This window comes from Vanacampus margaritifer, chromosome 7, assembly GCF_051991255.1.
Source record: "Vanacampus margaritifer isolate UIUO_Vmar chromosome 7, RoL_Vmar_1.0, whole genome shotgun sequence".
NCBI classification, from domain to species: Eukaryota; Metazoa; Chordata; class Actinopteri; order Syngnathiformes; family Syngnathidae; genus Vanacampus; species Vanacampus margaritifer.
The window spans coordinates 5,518,993-5,538,058 of NC_135438.1; the positions used below are offsets into that span (position 1 = coordinate 5,518,993).

The 19,066-nt window shown below is 39.6% G+C and overlaps 1 protein-coding gene across 1 annotated transcript; it reads right to left on the bottom strand.

Moving 5' to 3' along the window:
* Positions 1-155: 155 nt before the first annotated feature.
* Positions 156-4,118, bottom strand: foxe1 (forkhead box E1). Its single transcript, XM_077571601.1, has 2 exons — positions 3,967-4,118; positions 156-3,671 (listed from the first exon to the last, which is right to left on the bottom strand). Exon 2 carries the CDS (start codon positions 3,646-3,648, stop codon positions 2,590-2,592), a length of 1,059 nt encoding a protein of 352 aa, XP_077427727.1. The 5' UTR covers positions 3,649-3,671; positions 3,967-4,118; the 3' UTR covers positions 156-2,589.
* Between the last annotated feature and the right edge of the window lie 14,948 nt (positions 4,119-19,066).

The window sequence follows — 19,066 nt, forward strand, 5'->3', positions numbered from 1 at the left end:
CGTTGCAAATCATTGCATGGCTTGAGCAGATTAGCCGAATCCTAAGTGTTGAGGCGGGTCCAAAAGCCTGGCCCCAGACACCGCTTCAAAAGCGGCGCAGACTGAAACGGCAAAGAAAACAGCGCAGACGGCAGAGAAAAGCACCAATTGAGGCCTTAAGGAATAGTCCACTTTAATTTTGATGTTTTACTCTTAAAGAAATGTTAAACAATTACCAAAATAGCAATACAGTACTGTCCTTTTTTTTTTTTTTGCAAGACCATAAATGCGACGTTCTTCATATAAGCCACTTATTGCAAAGCATTTGACCATCAAGCCCAATAACTTAATGAAAATAAAACATTATTAACCCTTAAGAGATCCCAGGGACATTTTGAGGCTTTTTTTTTCTTTGACTGTTGAATGAATGTAGGATGAATTTTCCAGGCTATATTCTTTACAATAAAAAAATAAAATAAAATTCTGTACCTTACATTTGCCTCAGCTACCCAAAAATTAACAGCTCTTAACAACAAAAAATGTCCCATCGGAAAAGCATATTTTGCTTCCATCATAACATAAACTCAACTGGTTCTTTGTTAACATTTTATTTTGCACTTTTGTCACATCAACAGCGCTATTTTTCCACATTCAAAGCATAAGCTTAAACCCCTTTTTTTACTCATGTACTGAAATAAGCGTGTGGCTATGAGTGTTGGACAGTAGGTTAATTTAGTATAGTTTCAATTAGCTAGAAAAAAAATATTTTAGAATAGTTATATTTATATATTAATATTTCTGTACCTTAAAAGGCTAATCTGTACAAGAAACAACATATGTGCTTTTCATGGGAAAAAAATCTTCATTGGAAATGTTATTTATAATCCCACATTATTTTATTTTTTTACAAAGCTATCCGAACACAATCCTTCAATGTTTCAATTTGGAATGATGGTGTTTTTTTAAATTTGTTTCTTTGTTATTTATAGCATGCAGCAACATTTTGTACCTTTTTTATGATACTTGTGTCACTATCGATGTTGGCTAATGGTTTATATGTTGGAAAAAAAAAAAAAGAACGTGTTTTCATCTGTGATTTCTAGCATCATAAGTTTTGTCTCTAAGAAGTTATAAAAATAGTAATAATTTTATTCAATCAATATCGGATTGAAGATAACATTTTGGGATGAAGTACTTTTAACACATTTAGTCATTTTAAATAGAATTAAATTAAAAGGACACAAAAAATTATTGCTATTTAATATGTATATTGCTCCCCCCCCCCCCCCCCAAAAAAAAAGGGAAGCGGACAATAATTGTCGCTATTGACAAATGAGGGAGGCTATTTGAGGGACCTCTTAAGGGTTAAACAGAATCAAAACGTGTCCATCGAGACGCTCACAAGCAGACAAAGTTATTATTTACACTTGCACACCGTGCAGAGGACACGTTCTCTATACAAGTCACTATGACCAACAAGGGGAAAAAGTTGTCAGGTTAAGGTGATGAATCACAGCCTTATTCTGTCCTCAGGAATGCATAAAGAAATATGTGACACAAGTCTCTCTCAGTGTTTGGGTGAACTGGAGTATGACAGTGAACTGCATCCAACTCAACTCGGCAGACAGAAAACAAAGACCAAAGTCAAGGCCTACCGCTGAAACGTGTTCACACGGTTTTATATCGAGCTTTTTTAGATTTGCAAAAATCCAGTCAAACTATTTCCCCCCCCAAAAATAGTAACGTCTCGATGAATGAAGATAATTCATTTACAGCAGCAAATAACATGACGTGCCATTGTTTGCTCTACTTTCTTTACGTTTGACTAGTAGAATTAAAAAAATAATAATAATTATGCGAGTGTGGAAATGTGATTCTGCTGCTCCTCCGTACAGGGGCGGATCTATTCTAGTGGAATACAGGGCCGCGGGCCACCCCAAATTCTGGTAGAATTTTGACTTTTTGCTTTATCATTTGGCAACGTAGATGAAGAATTCTTCATCAGTGCTACTGAATGTTTATCAGCGTTTTATTGAAGATTTTTTTTTAGGTTTGTAAAAAACAAAGTCGTTTTTTGGGTGGGGATTAGATTAATTAAGGGAACACTCAGAATGTGGTCAGGGGCCACAGTTGACCATCCCAGATAAAAGTTAAAATATTATCAAATTCCTTAGCATATCTTTACCTGCACCAGGTCCTCGAGGGCCCCGTCCTGCATGTTACATGTTTCCCTCCACCAACACACCTTTTTCAAATGATCAACTCATCAGCAACCTCTGCAGAAGCCATATAATGATCCTGATCATTTGAATCTGATGTGTTGGAGGAGGGCTGAAACATGGCAGGATCGTGGCCCTCAAGGACCGAAGTTGGGGACCCCTGACCTATACTAATGGATTGCTTTTAGCTTGTCAAATAAATTAGATGAACAATGTCAAAGGGGCCCTTGGGTCCTTCAATATTCCTCTATGTGACTCTTGGAAGAAAAAGTTTTGTAATGTCCTAGTCGAATATCTTCAACAATAAAGATGAGGGCAGTTAAGTATGAAAAGGTGCTAGAAAAAAAAGGGTGTCAAGTAGCACCTTTACAAGGTGCTATAATGTCAGCCATTAGATAGCAGACACAAACCTGTCCATGTTCCCGGTGTAGGGCGGGTGCCGCAGGTAACCCCCTGCATTGACGTTGTTGTACTGTGAGAAAGACCCCAGCTGCACTGGCGAGACCCTGCCGTAGGGGTCCGCCGTCTCCCCTGACGAGGTCAGACGACCGGATGCGGCGTACACCTGGCTGTGGCCTTGTCCGTAGACGCCTTGGGGGGCGGCGTGGTGGTGGTGGTGCGGGTGGCCGCTCGGTCCGGAATAGGCGAACCCCGGGTGCACGGAGGCGCTGGAGCGGGGCTGGGCGGCCCCTCCGCACGCCTGGCTCTGGAAAACTTGACTACAATGGCTGGATCCGTTGGAGATCCCCTCGGGGGTAAAGCTGCGGCCGGACTGCTGCAAACCGTCCGGCCCCGGAGCTCCCACAACGCCGGCCGGAGGTCCGATTAGATTGTTGATGCTGAACATGCGAGTCTGAGCCGAGCCGAAGCCGGGGGGCGACGGGGACGGATAGTAGGCCGAGGGCAGCTGCTGCCCGTAGGACGGGCTGACGGTCATGTTAGGGTACACCGGGTTGGAGTACGCCGCTGACCTCGCGATCTGCACCGGCGCGAAAACCGGGTTCTCGTGCGCGTACGAGGCGTAGGTGCTCAGGTCGCATCGCTTGAAGCGCTTCCTGCGCCTCAGAAAGCTGCCGCTCTCGAACATGTCCTCGGCGTTGGGGTCCAAGGCCCAGTAGTTGCCCTTCCCGGGACGTCCCGGCTCCCGGGGGATCTTGATGAAGCAGTCGTTGAGCGTCAAGTTGTGACGGATGGAGTTCTGCCACTTCTTCGAGTTGTCCCGGTAGAAGGGGAAACGCTCCGTGATGAACTTGTAGATGCCGCCCAGCGTCAGCTTGCGGTCCGGGGAGTTAGCGATGGCCATGGAGATGAGGGCGATGTAGCTGTAGGGCGGCTTGCCTCGCTGCAGGGGTCGTTTCCTGCGTCGACCTCGGGGCTGATCCTCCAGAGGGTCGGGGGATGCTGAGGAAACCTCCGCCGGAGGGTCTTTCTCCATTTTGACCACCGGCATTTTCTTTGGCTCCTCCAGAAGGCCTACAAATGAAGAAATCACAAGTTAAACCTACGACTGAAACGTACCAGGGTTCCAAGATTCAAGATTTTCTTTGTTACAAGATTAGAGGCTGTCATTGCCGAATAACTTTTTCAACTCAACCCCTTGTTGTGGAAATCATACAGAAGTTGGGAAAAATTGAGACTACTGCAAATCAGACCTGCGAGTTAAACAAAAAAAAAAATCGCACGATGAACCTGCAGTAGACGCGGGTTCCAATCTTGATAATAATCCCAGTCAAATAAATCAAGACATAATCTTTCGACAGCAACTCACGGTCTGCGTCCAAATCCAGCGCTTTTTCTTCCCAAGGCGCGGTCAAACGAGTTGGACTTTCCCGGCGGCGGGATCCTGGCGCATTCGAGCTCGTTCCCACCCGCGGCTTTTGAGGTTAGGTGGAAGGGGTGAGAAGCGCGTCTTCCATGCGTGGCGTCTGAGGCGTGTTTGAGAGTGAGTCACAGTGCTCCCTTGGAGAGATTACCGCCGCCGCTCGTACCTGAGGGGCCACACCTCCTTGTTGCGAGCATCACATGCCTTTTTGTCAAGTCTACATCAACAAATGATGTATGCGTATCTTGAAATGTCTTCCAGTGAGTCGTGGTAATCTTTGTCAAGTTGTCAATGTTTGCGCACCATAAAACAAAGAGCATTGCGTGTTGACTTTGTCTTACGAATGTCCATCTTAACGCTAACTGTCATCGCAAAACGCAATAGGCTAACAGGCTAACAGAATTAGCCTCACTGTTACGGTAGGCTATTGATGTCAGTCTCAGACTTTGGTCTGCATTTCTGGCAGTTAGTCAGATTCATTCCGAGTGAAAATTGTACTCATCAAGGTTTCCCGTTGGAGAGAACGATCCGTTAAGAAGGGGTACGAGAATTAGAAGGAAAAAAATGGCCCCAATTAGCATTTTCACCAATGGACACATTTGGTGAATGTGTCATAAAAGGGTATCCTTGCCCCAAACTCAACTAGAGGTTGGCCATTTTGGTTTAAAGCGGCCATTTTGGAAGAAGTTTACCTAAATGAGGGCGCAGCTATCGTAAACAGAAATTGTGAACATCTTTTCTTTGGTCCTTCCTCGGGTCTCCTGACGGCCTCACGACTCTGGCTGGAAGTGTTCGGTTTAGGTGAACGGTATGGGATTTTTTAATAGGTTTTAGGTGAACTAATGAATACACGCTCACACGCACACACATGCACATACACATTCTCACCCACATACAAAATTTAAAAAATTTAAATATTTAAAAAAGAGAGAGCAATGATGATGACATGTCAAATCGGTAAATTTCCCGAATGAACAATACTGAGCTCTCCAGGAAAAAAAGAAAAAGAAAATGTGAAAATGTTTTTGCTTACATCATAAAATGGGGTAGAGTATGGTGTCAGTTTGATTATTTAGAGGATCCGTCCATTTGTCCCCACAACTTTAATTCCTCTTGATATGCAAATTCGCCATTGAAGTCAACCTCAGTTTATTTTCCAAAATGGTCCACGTTGTTTGGAAGCCGCGGTCCTAAATGGCCTCTTTAACGGTGAGTTACGCCGCGTGTTGTTGTTCTACGCGGCTTCCAAGTGTTTGCTTTGACCCCCCCGCTGAAACCAGGCAGCTGCATTTGAGAGATGGAAATGCTTTGCGTTTTCAGCATGCAAAATTCAGGCCACCAACTTATCACAGGTCGCTCTTTTATGATCATTCAGACTCTTAAGAGATTTTTAAGCATTTAAAAAACATTTATAATTTACTATTTTATATATGTAATATGAAGAGTTTTTGCCTGTTTTGCAAATATTCCAACTTTTTTCTGGTAATATTATATTAAGGAATTGATTGACTTTAATTTCTTAGAATAGAATCGAACAGTTTTATTGCCATGTGTACAAGTCAAAACCAGGTTAAAAAAAAACAAGTACGTTGGAATTCTTGTGCATAACCCTGAGTCAAGTAACTAACAAAAAATAATGATAAAAATAGATTAAAATAAATAAACACTTGTATACAAATTCCAGTACCGTGACACGAGTAAGTACTAAAACCTATTTTAGAAGAGAAAATTTTCCTTCTTTAATGTCCTGAGCCACGAGCCTAACAGTGGCTGGGAAAAAAGCTTTTGTGAAAGCGGGCTCTGTGAGCATTCTTTCTCGTCATATTCACATGCAAGCTTTGAATTGATCTATATTTTTATGAATTTATTTATGTAATAGTGTTTTTCACATTTAAACACCATTCTTGCAAAATTACGACTTCATTAAACTTGTGCCTCATTACCCTAAAGGAAAAAAAAATGAAACAACTTATTACAGTTTGTTATGTAAACTATACAACAAAACATCAGGCATAATATTTATAGTAGTTTAAAATAATATAACAATAAAATGTTCTGTCATTTATTAAAATTTAATCGGGAATATATTTTTTTTGTGGGAAATACATTCGCTCGATGTGGAGATGTGGATTTTCTTTGTCATAATGCCACAGTACATTATGCACTGTACTGTATAACGGCTCCAGACTATAATTTATTTATTTATTTATTTTTTACTAGTACACAAGCTTGAATATTTAGTAGAAAAGGTAGAACATAAGTTGACTTACATTACTAATATTCACTCCACTCATTTTCACTATACTGATAAATGTGATCAAGTTTGTCAACAATATAAATTATTCAAGAATTAAAAAAAAAAATCCTGGTCATAAAGGTGCAAATGGATGAAAAACATGTACTGTAAAACTAACATACACTCTAGAAAAAAAGTTGGGTCAAAATAATCCAATTTGAGTAAAAAAATAAAAATCGATCCACGACCTTGGTCAATTTTGTCATTTTGACCCAAGTTGTGGATTGGTCTGTTATTTTTGACGCAAACTGTTTTTTTTTGCGTGTATAAACCAAAAAAAAAAAAAGAATTAAATGAAAATATTTAAGCACTGAAATGTTCAACTAAGCTACAGTATGAAAGTCTGCTATCTTAATGCTAACATATAATACAAAATGCCAAAGATAGGCTAATGGTAATTAGCATCTATGAAAGCTATATTGTAATAAATAAATCAATAAAAATCCAAACCATCACTTAAAAATCTATGACATAGCGAGGATTCACTGTAGTTGTTCTTTTATCTTTGTGCGTGTAAATGTATTGACTGAGCGTAGCTAGGATGGGCTTCGCTGCCTTAATCCCTAAAACAAACAGCGAGCAACACGGCCCCAAACACTCCCAACCTCTCAACGCCGCCGCCGCAAGTTTGGGCGAGCGCACGATGAGAGAGCGCCGGCCCGGTTAGCCGCCGATGAAAGCTTCAGTCGTTCGGGCCGGGGTCGTCCTTGACGGGTATGTCGTCCGTGTAGACTATACAATGTCAACATTATTTTTTCCCGACCTCAAAGACTCTCGTGGTGGATGTTCAATTAATGCATTTACTGTAAATGAATAAATAATAGGGGTGTCGAAATTAGTGCGTTCATTTTGAGTTGATTTAAAGTTCCTTTGATGCCACAAATTTTTTTAAACGCGCGATTAATGACCGCCCCTTATTTGGAAAACATGTACTGGGGGGGAATTCCAGTCGCAACGCAGCAGACACGACCACGTCAAAATATAGCAGGAATAAATTTAATAATAATGCATATATTTTTGGAGACTGGGGTCGAGTTGTATTTTACAATTTTAAAAATGTGCAGAATTTCAAAAGTTACTTCATGTTAAAGATTAGATTAAAAATGACTGAGCTGAGCAAATGCAGTTATGCCATCTAGTGGCAGAAAAATGACCAACACAAATCTATATCACACTTTTTACCGTACAGTACATCTTTTTAATTTTAATTCAATTTTTTTTCTCTTAGTTTAACATTTTTTTCAACTTTAAATTAACGAGTATGAAAACTTTAAAAATTGTTCATTTGGAACAGATATAAAATTTGCGATTAATCAGGAGTTAACTCTTGAAGCCATGCGATTAATTACGATTACAAATTTAAATTGCCTGACACCCCTAAATTTAAATAATGTTACAATCATTTGACATGTCATAAAAGTACATAAGCAATAATTAAAAAAAAAAAAAAACGGTGACAATAGCATTGTATATATTTCCTTGTTTCTTGGTTGCGTTCAAATAAATCAATATAAATATGATAAGGAAACATTCGCCTTTTTACTTTATTTCATTTCCCAAAATATTTTCCCAATTTTACTTTTATTTTGTTCATTTTTGTTAACATAAAGTTTTTTTTATTCATTTTTTTTTTTTTTTTAACTATCCCTCCTATGCTACTGCATATTAATGTTTGTCATGATGGTGGCGCTTGGAGAGCTAAGTATTTTATTTTTTTTAATTTTAGGGTGGCACTTGATGTAGATGTTTGACAACCACTATCATATGCATATAATAACCAGTGGCCAAACGTCCACACAATTACCATCACAATGGCGCAGTCCAAACAACTCCAATTGGACATTTCACACCAATAACAGGTTTGCGTTTCCTTAAGCCGCGTGTAAACATTTGGAATATTCTGCCATAATGCGCGTTTGATTGTGTGCTTACTTTGCCGTTTGACAGCCGTTTGACAGGCGTTTTTTTTTTTTTTTTTTTTGCGGCTCGGCCTCACCCTCGGCCCTAAGACGGCTTCTTATGCTCGGTGGCAGCGAACAATTGACGCTGACTCATTTCCCAGCTCGCTCATGCTCATATTTGCCATAGTTTGCTCATGCATCAGCATCTGGCGGACGTACAATGTGTGCGCTTGATATTTGTCCATGAGCCTCTTTTTAATCTCCTGCTCTGTGCTGCCGCATGAAAATATGAATTGGCACCACTGGGAGGTCGTCAACAGCGCGTCCTGCTGCTTTTATCATATGAGAAGTATGATAGATGTGCATTGTTATGCTTTTATGGAAGTCGTCGTGCTTTGTTAGTTTTCAGATATTTCGATGTTGTTTCCTCCGTCTTTTCATTTAGCAAAAAGGGAAACGAAAATGTATTTTATGAAGTCATTTTGTTGTGACATTAAGCGCAAAATCACATTTTTAATAAATGTTTATTTTATTTATAATGGTTTTGTATTCATCTTATCCGTCCAGTTTTTGCATGCATTGAATTTTATTAGAAAATGAAAATAAAATACGGAAAAAAATTATGCGACAATGCAATAATGAAATAAAAACAAAGTTAAAAAAAAAAGGTGCTGTATTTTTTTTGGGGACTTTTCTATTTTAATCAATGAAGCTAGTTTAAAAAGTAATTATATGTTTAACCTGGAACAGGTTTTTAATTGCAGATCTTCTGAGAAGAAAACAAAATGGGAATTGTGTGGCGGTCTGATGAGTCCACATTATTATTATTTTTTAAAGTCTTTATTTAAAATGTATTAAAATTGTCATAAATGTCACATTTTTTCCTAAAAAATATGCATTTTTATTCTTGTCATAAAAAAATTTAAATTTTATTTTCAATAAATTTCATGTTTTTCAATCAAAATTTCAATCATGACAATATGACATCTCTAAAAGTTAATGACTTAAGTCTGAAAACTATTCAACTTTTTATCTAAAAAAAAAAAGTATGACCTTATTCTAACAAAATATATATAATTTAAAGTTGTCAGTATACAGTACGAATGTGTGCCAAAAAAATCGATTCTCATTTAGTACAATTCAGAATCGATTTTAAATGTCCCAAAATCGATTTAATTTAAATTATTTTATACTGTCTTGCCTTTGTCTGTGTCTGCTTTTATTTGGAGCGCTGTTCATGTTGTACCCGGTTTGGCCACCAAGGGGCAGTGTGGTTCCACGCGGTCTAATAAACTGTCAAGTTGTAGCGACATTAGAGAGTAGAAGGAAAAAGTCACGATCAAGTTATTTCAATAAAAGTTGTTTTTTTGCAGTGCAGAGTCGTTCTTTTGAGTGCTAAAAGTGCCGCGAGTAGCGCGCTAATTAGCATTAGCGAGTCAGACTGGAGTAGATCATTACGATTCCTTGCACATCCATAGATTGAAGCGAAAATCATTGTCAATCAAATCATTTTGAATTAAAAAAAAATCGTTCTTCATCAAAAATCGATTCTGAATCGAAACGCAGGCCCAAAAATCGTAATCGAATCATGAGACATATAAAGTAAAGATGTCAATCGACCGTGCATGCTGCAAAGGCCCACATCAATAAGTGTCAGCATAACTAAAGGATGATTGCGGACAAGCCCGGGCCAGCTCTCGACTCTAGTTTAGGATCATCTTTGGCATTTGTCAGCGTGATGAGGTCTTCTTCATGAAGAGCTCTTGGCTTCAGTCAAGCAGAGAACCAGAGCTGGCTGGAAGAAAAAATGGGGGGAGGGGGGGTCAGGAAACGCAAATGGCGACTTCAAGGCGGGGTTGGGGCGATTCTGTCCCGTGCTGCTTTTTTGACTTTGTCCCGGCGAGAAATGCTGTCTAAGCAAACAAAGGCAAACAAATGAGACATTTGAATGTCAACACTTGCACTTGAACCATGTGACGGACGGACGGACGGACGGACATAGACTCGCAGGTGCCGCCATGCTTGACTGCTATATACGTATATCATATCATATTGTCAAATCTGTGTTGGTGAGCATTTCTCCTTCGCCGATGCATTCACATCACAGGTGCGGAATATCAAGATGCGGATTAGACGCAGGTTTTGTTGTGTTGTGTTTAGCTTGTTCTTTGACCTCGTTGTTGTTGTTGTTTTTGATGATGCCATCATAAAAAAGGTGAAACACGATAACACTTATAAACCAACAATTGATTTTATCGCCATGTAACAAATGTTTCTTATTATACATTATGCGCTTCGGGGCCTAATTCTTAATATTGGGTTGGTTGGTGAATGTTGCAGTCTTGTGTGAAGCGCGCGCGAGCGCTCGGACCCGCGCGCGTTTGCATTAGCAGCTGCAAGGTCTTGTTGCAGATGCAAAGTCTGACGGTTGACTTGCTTCCATCCCAGGCCAGTTTACATAACTGAAGAAGCCCACACACAGCCTGCCGTTAAATCGCCATTTTACAAACAGGACTTCCAATCGGGTCGCGGCGCGGTTGGAAAAGGAGAAAGAAAGAAAAAAAAAAGGGAATACAAAGATTTACAAAACCTTTTCAACCTACGTTCAATTGAACACACAACACTAACTTTTATCTTAAATTCTTGTTAAATTGTCTTAAATCTCTTATTTTTATCTACAAAATACCCATTTTTATTCTTGTCATATTACAACATTGATTATGAAAATATGACCTCATCTCTAAAGTTAATGACTTTTGACTTAAATCTTAAAATTATTATTAATTATCTTGAAAATATATGACTTTATTTTTATACCCCAAAAACTATATATAAAAACTATTATTGTACTATTATGACTAAAAATAAACATCGTGAAAATATTCACTTTTATTCCTTAAAGTCAACCCCAAATTTTCTTAACAACCGACATAACTAATCACGGCTCACCTGTTTTCTGAAGCTGAGCCTTGATTGGTCATTACCCAAGCCCTGAGAAACTGTGATGTCATTTTCAGGAAGTGGCAAAATGGCCGCCCCCTGAGATGGATAAAAACGACTGGATTTCACCACTGAACTCATATTCCACAAATGTAACATTAATCCAAAATGTTATCCATCTCGAGGGCGGCCATTTTGTCTTGGACTGCCACTTGCTGTCGACTTCAAATGACATCATAACAACCAATCACGGCTCACCTGTGTTCTGAAGCTGGGCCTTTATTGGTCATTACCCAAGCCCTGAGAAACTGTGATGTCATTTTCAGGAAGTGGCAAAATGGCCGCCTCCTGAGATGGAAAAAAACGGGTGGATTTTGCTACTGGACTCATATTCCACATATGCAATATTAATCAGAATGTTGTGCTTAGATACAACATTTTGTTGTTTTATTTTTAAAGAAATATTTTATTATTATTATTATCATTATTATTAAAAAAGAAAATGTTGGTGTTGACTGACTTAACTCTTAAGCTAACACTTTTGTCGTGACCATAATTCACTTTTGTATTGTGTATAAACTATTACAGGAAAAACAAATAATAATATAAAAGTAAATATTTTAATTATTACCAATGCAATTGGTTGTGGTTTCATGCATTTGTGAAGCACACGATGAGCTAGCAAGCAAAACCCACTGAACTCGATTGACTTTTTCCTTCATTCCGCATTGTAACGATGTCGCTCCTCCAGAACTTTATCAGATCGTCAATCACATTCTCCCCGCGTGTGTTTGTCGTTCACAGTCGGCTGTAGTTCAGGTTTTTCTCCGAATGACTCACGACCCTTTTGTGGAAGTCACTCGCCGTGACTCTCACGCCTGGTTGCAAATGTCACAGCGACCGTTTCTGTTGCGTCCATGTGTCAACACCTGGCACCTGGCTCGGCCCCAAACCAAAAGGGGTTCCGCCCCCTTTTGGCGCTCGGACCCGAGCTGTGCTTTTGTTCTACTTTGTCAGGCGACTTTCATTTATCTCCACGCATGCTGTCCGTCAGATGGCCCGTCCGTTTGCGAAGTAGTGTCAAGTTTGCAAGGACTCCACGTTGTGTCGTCGTCGTCAGGAGTTGCGTAATACGTGAGGACGTCAATCTTTGAAAATTTAGATCTGACATTCGTAACTCTATGGCCCAAAAAGACTAACCCTAAATGTAGCTTCTTTTTTTTCTTCTTCTTTTTTTTTAATGGAACCCAGATGCAGTAGATAGAATGAAAACAGCAAAGGCCCCGGAACTGAACCCTGTGGAACACCATTTTCGATTGACTCACCGCTTTAACATTTTATTCACGATGAAATCTGCATGAATGCGTCTCCACCAAGCACGTACATCGATTTGATCCCACCAAAGCAAATCCTTCACTCCGCAGCTCTTGTGAACTCAACCTAAGTGGCGCTTTCCACGTAACTGTCGTTGACCGGCGCACAAGGCGGCTTTTGTGCGTCTGTCGCTCCTGACAAGCTTTCAGCGCCGCCTAAATCCTCCGCCTGGCGAGCAGGAAGACACGAGCACTCAGGCGGCTTCCAGCCAGATCCGCCGTCCGCATGCTCGTGTTTTCTCAGCTGTCACACTCCCCCAGAGCACCCGCATTGTGACGACCTGATGTTCAGGCTCTTCGGTTATGTGAGCGTATTTTTGCCTTTTCATTTCCTCATTCTGAAAAATGCCTGTTTATCGTGGGGATAAACAGGATTTGTGATCCTTAGCAATATAGTTAAAGCAACACTAAGGAACGTTCAGTTTATGTTGATTATGGCGGCACCACATGGACAAAAGTGGTATTGTTATGCCTTAAGGAAGACCACATTTCCCATGAGGACGCGTGCATAGCGTTGTTTTTGAGCTAAAACCCACCTACTATATTATTAAGGTTGAAAATTTCCTAAGTGCGTACTAAACAATTTTTTATTTTTTTTTATGCTAGAGCATAGCCTCTGAACTGAAGAGAATGTTCAAAGCAATGGTAGTTATTACAAAAACGGCCAGCAGGTAGCAGCAGAGTATAAGAGATCAACCACGGCCATGTTGCAAAAAGGCTCTAAATAGACTTTTTCCTGATGAAAGAAGAGACTCTAATCTTTTATTTTGGTAGGTCCCATGTTTTTTTATAGCAATAGAACACAATATTCTGTGGGCCTTGCGAGATCAGTCAAAATCCGATAAAACAGCCGGGAGCGAAGGGGGTTACTTCAGTGAAAATGGCTGGGAGTGAATGGGTTAAATTCTACAGGTATTTTGATAAGCTTTCTCTAACACTTGGCAGCACATTTCTCTCTATTAGTCTTGCGATTTCATCGTAGGCTGTACAAATTAAGGACACCCACGTGTCATATGTAGCAAAGCAGCCCCAGAACAGAACAGAGCTGAAGTAGGGACAGTGTTGCTTTCTTGCTACGCTTCATTGTTGTGTCTGAAGTTCCAGATTTATCCCGTCAACCGTGTAGAAAATGGATGCTGCTTCCCCCAAGACGTTATGATTCACTTCCATAGTCCAAAAATGTGATTTAGCCGCAATGAATCACATCTCTTAACAGGATTAGAAAATAATTATTGAGCTTTTTCAGTTGCATTCACCGCCTGGCATCTTTGAGCGACGCTTTCCCGCAGCCGCTGGCATTCAGGCCCGGCTTGGTCGCCGGCCAGCCGAGCGGCAGGATGGCAACGCGCACGGAGAGAGGTATGCGCTTCCTTTTCACTGCCACCTGGTGTGTCTTTTACCAAAGGGATTTGTACCTCCTCAATCACTGACACGGGCGGATTATGTGTACTTAGGTCAAAAAGCCAAACGCAAGCCGCGTCTTGTGCGTGCCAAGCAGTCAGTCAGCCACTCAAACAGGGAGAGCATACGAATCTCGCAATCATGCAGCCCGATACAAGTCCTACTTTATTTCGAGAGTTAGGGTTAATGGGCACTGTTTTTGATTTTTTTTTTGAAGTGGGTCAGGGTACGAGGCAGGGGGGGATGCACTTTCGCCAGTTTTGTTTGCGCTTAGCCTTGAGCCTCTCGCACAAAGCATTGGTGAGGGTAGTCGCCAACATAAAATATTGCTATTTATTGAAAACCTCTCGATTCCAGCTCTTGTACAAAATGTCAACGATTCTGGTCTAGTGTCGGGTTCTAAAGTCAATTTTAATCAATCAGAAGCAATGATGGTGTCAGTCATGGTGTCTTTTCGGACCACTACTCAGGGTTTAAAATTCGTAGGAGTTACTCTCACCCCTCAGGTTCCAAAATTGTACAAGACAAATAATAATAATAAATTATTTGAGATGTTTAGAAGTGATTTTGCAAGACTTTTTGGGTAGAATCGAGGTTGTTGGAATGAAGGCTTCTGCTATTTCACGTAAACAGCACTTCCGTTAGCGAAATGTTGTTTCATCATTTTTTAAATGTGTTTCAGGGTTTTGTGTTTGCGTGCTTACCTTTTTGTGTTTGTGGGGGTTTTTTTTGTGTATGTGTTTGCGTAAAAAAAGATTTGCTTCATATTTTGTGTTTTTAGATTTGTGTTTACACTTACTTTTTGTCTTGGTTCATATTTTGTGTTAGCTTTTTGTTTTGGTTCGTATTTGTGTTTGTGATTCCTTATTTTAGTTTAGTTTTTTTGTGTTTTTGATTTGTGTTTACATTTTGTTTTTGTTTTCTGTTATGTTTCTTTTGTGTTTTTTGGTTTGCAGATGTGTTCACTTTTTTGTTTTTGCACTTCAGGGCCACCGTACTTTAGCGCTTTAAGTTGGTTGAGTATTTTCTTTCTTTTTACTAGACTCCCCAAACCTTTAATGTTGTAGCTGACCAAAATCAAAATCCTCCATATAATATACCTTTCAATCTTTACTATCAAATGCGTTTCACTCATCAAATTAAATAGACAATTGTACTGTTATCACTACGCGTTGGATACGCTGTGTATGTTAACGCAGGTCAACAGCAAGCCAAACTCAATATTCAGGAGCCAGGAAGCGTCTGAGCGTCTTGCTCCTTTATTACAGTCTTCTTGACAGCTTACAGTGAACAATTGTAGCATGAGCTCGATGAAAAAGTTGAGTGAAATTAAAATAAACAGAAAAAAAAGCACATTAGCTGTTGCTAAGTGAATAAAAGCACCACAAAAATAACTAGCTCCAGAGAACAAACATAGAGCCTAAATGCTAATAGCTACTATCAATGTAAACAACGCATTTTCGTGACTCTTTTAATATGCTAATTAGATCGTTAGGATCGTTAGCAGCCTTGCTATGCTAATTCATAGTGTTCTGAAGGAGCAAGTTAAGGTAAAACGCTTAGGAAAAACGATCTCCAAAACGAATGTCCAAACACTTGTAAACACAATTAAATGTACAGCCATTGCTTTTGAAGGTGTATGAAAAAGAAAAGTGACACAGGATGACCAGTTCGAGTGGTTACAGAGGGAGGCTTTTTTCAGTGTTGTTTTCTTTCGTCTGACTAAACGCGGCTTCTCACTACCCATAAGGCATTGCGGTTACTGATGACCCCTTCAAAATAAGATACAAGGAAATTAATGTTGACTGCTTAAAAATAGTTTTAAACACAATGACCTTTTTAGCACCAAATAACAAACATGAATTATGGCATTTTCAATAAAAAAATAGAACTTTTTTTTTTCCTTTTTAGCCCTTTATGAAACACTTTTCAAACACTTTGATCGTAGGCAGAACAACAATAGTTTTTTTTTTTTTTTTAATTATTGAATTTTCGAGGGTTTCTCTTAAGTGTCTCTGTCGACATTTTATGTCATCGTCTGTTAGCCGCGTCGCCTGAGACAAGACGTTAATTGACTTGTGACCGAGGACCATCGAGTGTGCACGTTTGCGGTTACAGGACTTGGGCTGCGCTGCCACGGTCCTAAACTTGGAGCTCAGAGGTGCTGTCAAGCGTGGAGAGGCATGGCCCGCACAATAGGCCGCGCGGTGGGCGCGCCCGTCTCCGGGATTAATGCGTGTGAAAGGATCTACAAGCAGACAGGTTCCACCAGCCCGCGTGGATCTGCAAAGATGGTAAGTGGGGAGCATGCTGCAGTCTTAAAGGGGTACCACCTAATAAATGTTATGTAAGGGGTTATCGAAGCTGTCTTTATAATCTACGTTATATCGTCTTTTCTTCGTTTCTCCTCTTATTTTCTTTCAAAAGTTTCCTCTCTACGTTTTCGGTACCATTATATATTTTTTGAAACACTAAATGAAAAATGAAATACAATTCATCATGCGAATAAGTAAAATGATTTGGTAGAAGTTTTTATTAATACATTTTAAAAACAAATAATAAATGTATCTGTAGATAAAAAGGAAAAATAAATCAAGGAGACATTCAAATGAATAAGTGGCTTGGATAATTGATGGGTGTTTTTCTGAACTCAAATGAGTTGAAAAAAATATTCAACGAATTAAAAAAAGTGTCGCAGGTGGGAAGTTACAATCATCAGAATTGTCATTCAAATTTCTTCTCCCCGTCAAAATCGAATTGTTTGTCTGTGTGGCAACTTTGAGTGACGAGGCGCCATTTGAATGGGCCGGCGGATTTGCACGCCAAATGCGCTGCCATTTTCGTGTTTTGCATTCTGGCCTCATTTGAGGGCCCTTCGCTCTGCTTCACTGCCAGTGCGTTGACCTCCAAAAAAAAAAAAAAATGCAGAGAGTTGGAGTGAAAGAAACCAATGCTATTTCTACAATATGGAATTAAAAGTAAATCATTGTTTTTGCTGGCCATAATATTTTTATTAACTCATTCACTGCCATTGACGGCTATAGACAACATAAATTTATTTTAACTATTTTTATTAGTTTGAAAAAAATTCCCACTTTTGTTAACGAGTATGAAAACCTAGAAAAAATGTTTTTGGTACATTTAGAACAGATATAAAATTTGTGACTAATTGTGAGTTAACTAGTGAAGTCATGCGATTAATTACGACTAAAAATTTTAATAGCCTGACACCCCTAATTTTTAATAATCTTTTCTTTTTTTTAATAAATAAATAAATAAAATAATTGTAATTATTTTTTTTCAAATTTTTTTCTTTTTTTTATTCTAGGTTTTCATGCTCTTGTTAACAAAAGTGGGATTTTTTTTTAAACTAATAGAAATAGTTCAAATGAATTTTCGACGTCTATAGCCGTCAATGGCAGCGAATGAGTTAATACAATTTTGTTCATATTTGACAAGCACTTTCTTATAATCTAAATACCTTTCTGGTGTCATTTTCAAATCACGCTCACCCTTCGCAGTGGTGCTGATAACGTGTTAGAAAGTAACACGCTACTCCAATAAATCTATTTTTTTACAGTACCAACTAGCTAGCTAGCTAGCTCCCATGGTGCTTGTTTACCTGTTCGTGAGCTAGCTAGCATCAGGGCAAAAGCCAAATGTGGCAGGGTTTTTACTTTCTGGACCTGGATTTGCCACCTCTGACTATAAAGTAACAAATTCCAACCTTGTAAACGCTTTTACCTGAAAGTAAAAACCTTGCCACAGTTTGGCTTTAGCCCCGATGCTACCTACCTAGCTAGCTAACTCCCGATCAGGTAAACGAGCACCATGGGAGCTAGCTAGCACCTAGGGCCAAAGCCAAACTTTTACTTTCTGGACTTGGATTTGCCACCTTTGTGTATAGTGATTAGCGTTCATTATCAAGTGGTAGTGCTGTCAACTGCCTCTTGGGGGCAGCAGAGAGTGACGTTTCGGCAACTCTTGAATAGGGCTGCCGTATTTTTCAATCACGGTTTTGCCTCACGCGTGTACGTGGCACAAAGCTAATAATGAACAAATACAGTTACTATCTTGAGCTTGTGTCAGCTAAAAGGAATATTATGGACAACACACTGTGTTGTTGACAAAGTGTTATCTAGCTTCACAATTGCTACCAGTATGTCAAATTAAAACCGTAAAAACAAAAACACACACAGGCCGTCAGACCTGCCGTACTGGCTGGTTGGTCCTGTCCAATGAGCGTGTGCGTGTGTGAGCGACAGGGGTATTATCCGCCTGTGTGGGGTGTTGATAGTCGGGCTTTCCCGCTGAATAGCGCAAGTATGTATCAACGCTGCAGCCAAACATGTAATGACACACACGCTGGCACGCTCCCACCAACAGCTGCTTCATTGGGTGTGCGTCAAGCCTTTTATTCACTTCTTCGTACATATTTGGCCCGCTTAACTTTGCTGTAAAAAGTCCAGCAGTCAGAAAATACTCAATTACGTTTGACGTGCTTCACTGAAGATCACCATGGGATTTTTCTTTATTTTAATCTCTTTGAGCGCCGGGCTAAAAATAACAGAAATGATGTGGTTGCAAAAGTGTGCACACCCTCTTAAAACTGGGGATGTTCGTGCTTGTGCTAAATTGAAGTCAGCACGCACATGCCCCCCACCTCCCCCCGCGATTAACCCCAAATGAAGTTGAGCTGTTCTTGTAGGCTTGCATAAAATAATCTGTGATTTACTTTTTTTTTTTGTGAGTGTTAAAAAAGTAAATTTGACATTTCAGCATTAATATCATTTGGGTAACAGGTGGATTAACATTATAGAAACGCAACATATTTTGGTTCAGACCAATGGTAAACCATGCATATTATTAGTATTCATTACAGTAAAAAATAAATAAAAATTGTTCATTGCGTATATTCATGATGTACTAAATCACTCACAATACACCATCTCAATGCAAAATATTAGCGGCTATGATTTGCAGAACCTGTTTTTGTGGTGAGTTGCGCTAATTGTTGCATGAGTGAAAATGTGGTAGCGTCTGTGACCACTGTTTTTTTTCTGTTGTTTTTTTTTTGGGGTGGTGGGGGGGGGTGGCACTGTGGTTCCAGCTCAGCCAAAAGCAACCAATTGTTT

Coding starts and splice junctions, on each gene's coding strand:
- foxe1 (XM_077571601.1), bottom strand. CDS start 3,648: ATGCCGGTGGTCAAAATGGAGAAAGACCCTCCGGCGGAGGTTTCCTCA.